This window comes from Nicotiana tabacum, chromosome 14 (genome assembly GCF_000715075.1).
Source record: "Nicotiana tabacum cultivar K326 chromosome 14, ASM71507v2, whole genome shotgun sequence".
NCBI lineage: Eukaryota > Viridiplantae > Streptophyta > Magnoliopsida > Solanales > Solanaceae > Nicotiana > Nicotiana tabacum.
In genome coordinates, this window is record NC_134093.1 from 50,738,043 (window position 1) to 50,748,665 (window position 10,623).

A 10,623-nucleotide genomic window follows, 5' to 3' on the forward strand; every position below is an offset into this window, starting at 1 on the left:
GGTAAGTAATACCCTGATCTTATCTGTGTTCTAACTAATGATCTTCCACCAGCATGATTCCCACAACTTATTTAGTTTGCGAGGGCTGAAAGCATCGAGCTAGTAGTTCACCAAATATTTTTTTGATACAAATTACTTTCTATTAAATAGTATTGAGCTGCTTGCATTCACAACTATTGGGATTACTTTTTGTCCTCAGGTAACATTTCGTACTGCAAATATCTCATGAATTCATTTCTCCAATCCCGCATAAAATTATTAAAATTTACCTCGTTCTTAGTTTGATCGACTGGTGAGTGGAATAAATTCACCATGATTGCATTTTCTGTATTTTGACCCGTGGGCTAGTGATCCCAGATTTGCCAATGCATCAATCTCTGCATTCTCCTCTCTTGTAATATGAATGGCTTTCCACACTCGGAATTGATGCAACAAGTTTTGAACCTTTTCTAAGTATTGCTGCAGTATTTCTCTAGCCACGTAATTCCCTTGTATTTGATTTATCACAAGCTGAGAATCACTCTTGATTTCAATCTGATCAATTCCCATCCCTTTTGTAAGCTCCAAACCTGCAATTACTGCCTCATACTCGACTTCATTATTAGTAATAGGGTCATATTTTATTGCTTGCTTAACAATTTCCCCTGAAGGTGAAATCAAGCAAATACCCAAACCTCCTCCCTTTACATTTGTAGATCCATCAGTGTATAGAGTCCAAGTCCTCATATTAGATTCGGTAGACGCTTATACCTCATTTTAAGATTTAGGAAGTCAACTCGAACTAATCTACTACAAAATCTGCATGTACTTGTGACTTTATGGCAGCCCGTGGCTGATAAACAATATCATATTCACAAAGTTCTATTGTCCATTTGTCTAATTTTCCTTATAATTCATGTTTATGCAAAATATTTCATACGACAGAAATTGGATGATATTGAAAATAACATCGTAACCTTTTTTATGTCATTATTAATTCTAGCGCCAGTTTTTCTAGATGAGGGTATAGTGTCTCAGCTTCAAATAATGATTTACTAACATAATAGATAGGAGACTGCGTACCTTTTTCTTCTCGTACCAATACCGTGCTTACGGCCACTTAGGATACGACTAAGTAAACGAGTAATCTCTCTCCATCGCTAGACTTTGATAGCAAAAGTGGTTTTGACTGGTATGCTTTCAAATATTTTAGAGCTTGTTGGCAGTCATCTGTCTGTTCAAACTAATTTTGCTTTTTCAATAACGAGAAAAATATGAAACACTTCTTGGAGGATCTAGATATGAATCTCCCAATAGCTACTACTCTCCAAGCTGGCCTTTGTACTTCCTTTTTACTTCTAAGTTCATCCAGTATTTCTTCGATTGACTTAATCTGAGCCGGATTTACTTCAATCCCCATGTTAGAAACAAGATAACCCAAAAACTTACCCGCACACCAAAGGTGCATTTCTCAAGGTTCATCTTCATGTTATATTTGCGAAGTATGGCAAAGGTTTCATTTAAATGCCTGAGATGATCTTATGCTTCTGCTAATTTAACTAGCATGTCATCAATATAGACCTCAATGGTTTTTCCCAAATATTCTTGAAATATTTTAGTCACCAACTCTTGCACGTAGCTCCTGCATTCTTTAATCCAAAAGGCATGCCTTTATAACAATAAGTCCCCCTGTATGTAATAAAAGAAATTTTTTGTCTTGTCCTGGGGATCCATTTTTATCTTATTACATCCATAATAAGCATCTAAAAAGCGTAAAAGTTCATGACTAGCAGTAGAATCGATTAATTGATTTATATGTGGTAAAGGAAATGAATCTTTGAGATATACCTTATTTAAATCAGTATAATCTACATATACTCGCCATTTTCTATTTTTCTTAGATACTACAATTGTGTTGGCTAACTAGTTAGGGTATTTTACCTCACGAATTGAACCAATTGCCAAGAGTTTACTTACCTCCTCTTGAATTACCTGATTTTTGAATGCTCCATGCTTTCTCTTCTTTTGTTTCATCGGTGGATGTAGTCATTACCTCTGGTGGGATACCTATCATGTTTGAGTGCGACCAGGCAAAACAATCAGCATTAGTGCATAAAAATTCAATTAACTTACTTTTCAACTTCAAGATTAAGTTTGTCCCGATATAAACTTTTCTATCGGGCCAGTGGATGAATAATATAACAGCTTCGAGCTCTTCCATAGTTGATTTAATTGTTTCATTCTCTTCTGAATCCTGAATCACATCAGGTCTTGAATCCATTTCTACCTCATTCCTCGCACCTCCACTTGAGGTAGAAAGCATGTTCTCCTGAGTTGGATATAGTAATTGCTATTTTTTATCCCCGTCTTTGGTCGTTCCACTTGCCACAACAACCGTATTAGTTTCTCGTGTTTCTCGTTGGTCTGACCTGATCTGATAAATTCCCCATTGTGATGGGAATTTGATAACCTGATGTAAAGTTGATGGTATTGCATCCATATCATGAATCCATGGCCTCCCTAAAATCATGTTGTAATTCATGTTTGCATCCACCACTTGAAATTTGGTATCTTTCACTACACCCTCGGCAAAAGTGCATAACGTAATTTCTCTCTTTGTTATGACACTTGAATTGTCGAACCTAGACAAAGACCAAGCCTTAGGTATTACTCGATCAATTGCTTGCATCTCGTTGACCACTGTTATAATTATAAAAGTGATAGAGCTACTTGGAACAATCAAAACCCATTTGACATTAGTATCATGAACAAGTAAAGAGATTACCAGCGCATCATTGTGAGGGATGAACAAGCCATCGGTATCCTCATGGTTGAATGCTATGTGCTCTCCCTCTAAGACTTGTCGAATCCACTTCTCGTGGGTCACTGTGATTTTGGTTGTTCTTTCTGCTGCTGTGTATATTACTCCATTAACCTCCTCACCCCTAGTTATTACATTTACCATCCTCTTTGGTAAAGGGGGCTTCGATGTCTCTTCCCTATTTTTCATATAAGACCGCTTACCTTTCTCACTAAATAGGTCGGTGAGATAGCCCTTTTTTAATAAATAATTATCCCCCGCTTGCAGAGCCTGCAATCTTCAGTTCTATGACCATGATCATTGTGGAATTCACACCAGAATTCCTGACTTCTTTTGTTAGGATCTGATCTCATCTCTTTGGGCCATCGTACCTTATCTCTTATGCCTCTTAACACTGATACTAACTCGGAAGCACTGATGCTGAAGTTATAATCACCTATTTATTATCGAGAATTCTGATCGTTGTTTCTTCTCATATCCCGTTCCTTTAGAAATCGAGAAGAGGAACTTGCTTCCTTCTACCGTGATCTCTAATCAAACCGTGCCTATTCCAGTTGCGGCCTAAGATCCCGCCCTGAATGTCCCATATAAGATTCGTACCTATTTTTTCTAAACCTCCATTCTAGTTCTGACTGTCTAGACCTGAACCTATCCTCCATCGCTGGTTGGGATACTGTATTTTCCTTTATTCTAAGTTTTGTGCTATACCTTTTATAAACATCATTCCAAGTAGTTGCTCGAAACTCCCACAAACTCTCCTTTAATCATCTCGTGGCTTCTGAGCTTCTCTCACTCAGGTTGCTGGTAAATGTCATTGCTGCGCAATTATCAGGTACGCAAGGTAACATCATCCTTTCTCGCTAGAAGCGATTAACAAATTCTCTCAGCAACTCTGTACTTCCTTGTTTTACCTTGAAGATATCTTCCATTTTTTTTTCTACTTTTTGATCCGGAATGTGTTTTTATAAATGAATCTGCAAGCTCAACAAAAGAGTCAATTGAATTTTCAGGTAAAAGAGAATACCATGTTAGTGCTCCCTTCGTAAGGGTTTCACCAGATGTTTTCAACAATGCCGATTTGATTTCCTGCTTGGTTAAATTTTGGCCTTTGAACCCTGTGATAAACATAGTAACATGATCTCGTGGGTCAGTAGTCCCGTCATACTTAGGAATATCGGGCATTTTAAACTTTTTTGGTATTGGTAGTGGTGATGCACTTGGTTTCCATGACTGTTGTGAATATTTGTCTATATCCACTCCGTTAATCACTGCGGCACTCCATGTATCTGTTCTATTTGCTCATTTTGTTCCTTGATCTATTTCTGCAATGTTAGAACTAGATTTAGTAAATTAGCATTGTTTGGCATACCTCACCCTCCGGCTCCAGACGTATATGGAATTTCTCCACTTCCAGAGTTTTCGAGGCCTGAATGAGGATTTTTCACAGTTGTATTAACTGGTGGTGGAGCCTAAACAACACTTGGAAATCCACTCGCAAAAGCTCATAAAGCTTCACCAATCTGGTGAATTTTCTCTTGAATGTTGTGGAGAATTAGTGGGTGTGTTGTGTGAAGGAGTCTCTATAATGACCTCACCGGTCGTTTTGTGTATTTTAGCCTCGTTTCCCATATTTGATGCTTTATACATGTGTATTTATTGTTATGTGACTTGTGGGGGTGGGTGGTCTGGTTTCGGAGAAGTTTTGGATTGAAAGGTTAAGTTGTGAAGGTTGACAGGAGCTTGACTTTTGTGTAGACGACCCCATAACAGTGTTTTGATGGTTCCAATTGGTTCATATGGTAATTTTGGGCTTAGGCGTATTAGTGGATTTGGATTTAGAGGTGTAACGACACGACTTATCATTTTGAGAATTAACATTTTGTTCAGTGACTTAAGGTCCCGAGCAACTTCGTAAAATGTATTATGACCCGCGTGTGTGGTCAAGTTTGGTTTTCGAAAGATTCAGAATTAAATTGAAAGAACAATTCTTATTTTAAAGCTTAAATGAAAAGAGTTGATCGGAGCTTGACTTTTAAGCAAACGACTATGGAATAGAAATTTGATGACGTCAATAGCTTCGTATGGTGATTTCGGACTTAGGCGTATGTCCGGATTTGGGTTTGGAAGTCCGTAGGACAATTCGACGCATTTTGGCGAAAGTTGGAAAATGGAAGATTTTTAGAAAATTTGATCGGGAGTTGACTTTATTCATATCGGGGTCGAAATTCAATTCTGGAAATTGGAACAACTCTATTATGTCATTTATGACTTGCATGCAAAATTTGAAGTCATTCCGGATTGATTTGATACATTTCGGCACAAGATATAGAATTTGGAAAATTTCATAAACTCATAAGTTTGATTCGAGGTGCGATTCGTTATTTCGGTGTTGTTTGATGTGATTTGAGGCCTCAACTAAGTTCGTATTATGTTATGGGACTTGTTGGTATATTCGGACATGGTCTCGAGTGGCTCGGGTGAGTTTCGGAGTGGTTTCAGACCATTTCTAGGCCATTTTAAACTGCTGGTTTTTGGCTACAGCAGTGTGCATCGCAAATATTTTTGTTGTACAGGGCTGGCTTTGAAAGCTTATATCTCGTAATCTGTAAGAAATTTAGAGATGATCCAAAACTGAAAGTCGTATCCCTTTGAGTCTAGTTTTCAGAAATGTAAACCATTCATTATTTGGACATTTGTACATAAAGTTATGATCGATTAATTGAAGCCTGGTACTGCAGTTGTTTTGCCTGGCAGTGTCCATTGTAGAAATTTCTGATGTATATGGCTGACTTTGAGAGCTTATATCTCGACATCTATAAGGAATTGGAAGATGAGCAAAACATGAAAGTTGTATCCCTTGGTGTCTAGTTTCCAGAAAGTTAAACCATTCATCATTCGGACATATATGAGAGAGTTATGCTCATTTCCGTATCTGGAAAGACTGCTATTTTTCTTGGACTAAGGCAAATCGCAGGTGTCAAATGCCATTTATAAGTCTCAAATGTCAAATGAGACTTGCCTGGACAGATTCTTAAAATGGGGGTTTCGCCCATTTTAACATATTTGGAGCTTTGGAGGCCGGATTGAAGCGATGTTTGAGGCGATTTTCACCATATGGATTGGGGTAAGTGTTCTATATCCAAAAGTGATTATACTTCATGATTTCATGGTTATTTTCATCAATTATTAGTGAATCAAATGGAAGAAATTGGAGAAATTTGTAAAACTCTTCAAGAACGAAAATTTAAGATTTGGAGGTCGAGTTGTTATCGGAATTTGATAAAATTGGTATGGTTGAACTCGTATCGGAATGGGTGTTTGGATTTCGTAAAAATTTTGTCCGATTCTGAGAGGCAGGCCCCGCTTTTGACTTTTGGTTGACTTTTAATGTGAATTTTTAAGTCGACGTTTTATTATCCGAAACTGTTTCCGATGAATTTTAATGAAGTTATACAATTAATTTATATAGATTTGAGCTATCCGGAGGTCAATTCAAGCAAGAAGGCTTTTTTGGAATATCGGCCTAACTTCAAAAAGGTAAGTATCTTGCCTAACCTTGTGTGAGGGAATTTTCCCTTAGGCATTGAGTCTTATGTGGAAATTGTGTGATTGAAAACCATGTACGCGAGGTGACGAGTATGTACTTGTTTTATATGTGCAATTTATACCGGTTATAATTTGTAGACACCCTTATGTATTAAATTGGAAAATTGTTGGAACTTAGTAAATCCTTGATTTGTCATGCCTCATTCCTTTTTTGTCGAGTTTGTATTTTATATGATAATTTGGGGTGATTTCCACTTAGATTTTTATGTGAATTCGGTGGGTTTGTTGATTTGATATTTCTTGGAATTAATTACATTATAGATTTTCCATCTGCAAATAATTAATTATATAAGTTTAAAAAGAGGCATTTGTATATTTATCTGAAATTTAGATTTAAGAAGGTGTTGTCCTGTGCTGAGCTATTTTTCCATCTTGGTTATTGTTTATGCGGTTTTATATAAGTTGTGTGAGCCTTGGGGCTATCTGTTATGAAATTTAATTGATTACATTGTACTCTTGGAAAGGTTGTGGCCTACGGGCAATTTGTAATTACGAGTTGATTATGTAGTGGTGTTGTGATAATCTTTTGTGTAAATTGTTGTGTGATTTGGGTTACTATTATACAACATATAAGGGTGGCATTTCATTGTTAATATTATGCAGGTATAAGAGTGGCATTTCATTGTTGTTATGTGTGTTGGGATATTGTCTGGGCGGAGTGATAAGGAAGGCTATTAAACTGAGCGATAAGGGAGGCTATTATAGGAGCGATAGGAGTGGCTATAGGAGCGATAAGGGTGGCTATTGATATTGTCTGGGCGGAGGGATAAGGGTGGCTATTATTATGGAGTGATATGGGTGGCTATAGGAGAGATAAGGGAGGCTATTATCAGGGATGATACATGATGATGTGGGATTATTGTGTTGGTGATTTTTATATGATGTTGTGATATTCCTGGTGTTTATTTTTATCTCTTGTGCAATTTGTCTTGTTGTTTCGGTAAACTTGATAACAGTATGATTCATGTTGAAATTGTGAGCCTGTGGCTATTGCCGGGCGGTTTATATTATTGGCACGTGAGTTGTCCGTGCGGTTATGAAGAAAATGTGGGCACGAGGTGCCGGAAATAATATGATGATTTTATTATTGGCATGTGAGTTGTCCATGCGGTTATGAAAGAAATATGGGCACGATGTGCCGGGGAAAGTATGATGATTTTATTATTGGCACGTGAGTTGTCCGTGCAGTTGTGACAGAAATATGGGCACGGGGTGCCGTGAAATTATGAAAGTGGACTGAGACCCGTAATTTTTATAATTATGAAATGAGATGTCACATGGTGACTTTTGCTTGAAAGGAATTATATTCGAAAGATTTTACTTGAAAGGAATTATATTCGAAAGATTTTACTTGAAAGGAATTATATTCGAAAGATTTTATAAATTCGTAAGATATTTATTTGAAGGAAGTATATTCAAGTTATATTTAATTGATTATATTCTAATGAGTTTTATTTGAAAAACTTATGGATAAAGGATGTATATTTTGAAGGACTTGATTAATTGGTTGTGCTTGTGTTTATTATTCGTTTGAGCAATATTTATGGTGTCTTGCTGCCTTGTTGTTTATATTACTAGTTGATTATTGTTGCTATCATTGCTATTTGTCTTTCTATTATTTTTGTATGCTATATTGCACAGGATATTTGACTAGTGAGTGTCCTGACTGTACCTCGTCACTATTCCACCGAGGTTAGTCTTTATACTTACTGGGTACCGACTGTGGTGTACTCATACTATACTTCTGCATATTTTTGTGCAGAGCCAGGTATTGGAGATATCACAGTCGGACAGAGGTTAGAGTGTGATCGCAAGGATTTAAGGTAGAGCTGCTTGATCGTCGCAGTCCCTTGGAGTCTTTCCATTTTTATTGTACTGTCAACTCTTATTCGAACAGTATTGTATATTCGATCCTTGAGATCATTGCATGTATTCAGTTAGAGTTCGTGACTCAGTATTACCAGTCTTGGGAGGTTGTTATAATTGTTTTCGCTTTTGATTTCGACACTTGTATATATATATATATATATATATATGGTTCGAAATGTAATTGTAATCGGCTTACCTAGTCTTAGAGACTAAGTGCCATCATGACGCCTGAGGTGGGATTTTTGGGTCGTGACAAGTTGGTATCAAAGCTCTAGGTTCATAGGTTCTACGAGTGACGAACGAGTAGAGTAAGTCTTTCGGATTAGTACAGAGGCGTCTGTACTTATCTTTGAGAGGCTACAAAACTGTTAGGAAATTTTCACTTTTTTCATTCCTGTCATGCGGATTTGTTGATTTTGGAATTTGAGCCTTTATATCTCTATTCTCTCACAGATGGTGAGGACATGTGCTACCGGGTCAGCTCAGTAGACACCCGCGCATACTGCTAGAGCCGTAAGAGGCTGGGGCCGAGGCAGAGGCTAAGGAAAGGCAAGTGTCATAGCTAGAACACCGGTCAGAGGGGCAGTTAAGGAGCCGTCAGTAGCTCCAGTTGGGGGACAGACACCAAAGACACTTGTTGTTACCCCAGGACTTCATGACACTTTAGCACAGTTCCTGAACATGTTTGTTACATTGACTCAGGCGAGATTGATCTTAGTTTCACCAAATATTTCACAGATTGGGGGAGGAGTTCAGATTTCTACCGCCCGTACTCTAGAGCAACATGTTCATATTGGTCAGGTTTCGGGTATAGTACCGGAATAGCCTGTTATTTCAGTTCAGCCTGAGGTCAGGTTAGAGGCATCAGAAGAAGAACAAAAGAGACTTGATAGATTTAAGAGGTGTAGTCGACCTACCTTCAGTGGCACAGCTAGCGAGAATGCCCAGGGATTTCTAAAAAAGTGCCACCGTATTCTCCATACCATGGATATTGTGGAAGTGAGCAGAGTTGCCTTTGCTACATTTCAGCTATCATGAGCAGCGTATCAATGGTGGGAAGCTTATGAAGAGTGCAGACCAGCCGATGCAACACCACCAACTTGGGCTCAGTTTTCGAAAATATTTTTGAAAGAGTTTGTTCCCCAGACTCTTCGGGATGCATGGCGCACAGAGTTTGAACGGTTGCGTCAGAGCACCATGACAGTGTCAGAATATGCTATCAGGTTCAGTGAGTTAGCCCGTCATGCACCTATCTTGGTTTCTACAGTTAGAGAGCGAGCTTGCACATTCATCGAAGGGCTCGATTATGATTTTAAAATATGTATGGCTCGAGAGTTGCAAACTGACATTCTATTTCAGCAAGTAGTAGAGATTGCCAGAATGTTAGAACGTGTTCGAAGTGAGGAAAAGGAGTCTAAGGAGGTCAAAGGTTCTCGGAACACTCGGGGATTCAGTGGATTCTACTCTCCAGCTATGACTCATCATGGCGGAGGCTCGAGCAGTCGGTCAGCCCAGTCCACAATTCAGAGTACTCGTAGTGCTCCAGTTAATACTTTTAGTACACCACCGGCACAAGGTTCTTACAGTGGTTATTCCAGTTATTTGGCACAGAATCAGTATGAGTAGTCATGACCTCAAAGGGGTTTTTATGAGTGTGGTGATACCAGACACATCATGAGAGATTGTCTCAGACTTGGGAGGGGAGAATTTCTTCAAAACACTCAGGCTACAAGCTTTATTCCAGTTAATACTCCACGTGCACAGCCAGTTAGAGGTGGAGGACAAGCAGGTAGAGGGCCCCACATTATCCATCTAGAGGATTCACTATATATGTTTTTAATCTATTTTTGGGTTGGTGTTAGTTTTATTTTTTGCTGGCAATTATAGAAGGGAAGCGGATAGGAAGTATCATGGCGAGTAGAGGATATGGAGTGTTGCCATGGGAGAAGAGAGGGACGTCACAGGTGATAATGGAGGGATAAAACGGTTTTAGGTAATTTTGTTTTGCATATCTCATATTTGACGTTTAAGACCTCTTGCACGAACAAAATTAGTTTAGTAGAGCTCTGTTAGATAATAGAATTTAAATTTTTAATATAAAATTATTTTGATAGTAAACGTTTTATCCCTCAAAGTAAGAGGGAAAAAAAAAAGGACAAAAGTCTTTTTTTTGCTGTAAACTCTTAATGGAGCTCCTACTTAAACAATTTCACGTAGTGGAGGAGCAGATTTGGATTTTTAGTCGTTTACCCTTTTAATTAGACTAGTCTTCGGTTTCGCGCGATGCGCATGTAACTTATCTCAATGAATATTAATTTATTTAAAATTTATGTTTGAGTTATAAAATA

General features: G+C 38.0%; 2 protein-coding genes across 2 annotated transcripts; both read right to left on the reverse strand.

The window, feature by feature from the left end:
* Positions 1 to 276: 276 nt before the first annotated feature.
* Positions 277 to 726, reverse strand: LOC142168942 (uncharacterized). The gene has a single exon (XM_075230119.1). It carries the CDS (start codon positions 724 to 726, stop codon positions 277 to 279), a length of 450 nt encoding a protein of 149 aa, XP_075086220.1.
* Positions 727 to 2,329: 1,603 nt separating this feature from the next.
* Positions 2,330 to 2,989, reverse strand: LOC107786100 (uncharacterized). Its single transcript, XM_016607536.1, has one exon. It carries the CDS (start codon positions 2,987 to 2,989, stop codon positions 2,330 to 2,332), a length of 660 nt encoding a protein of 219 aa, XP_016463022.1.
* Between the last annotated feature and the right edge of the window lie 7,634 nt (positions 2,990 to 10,623).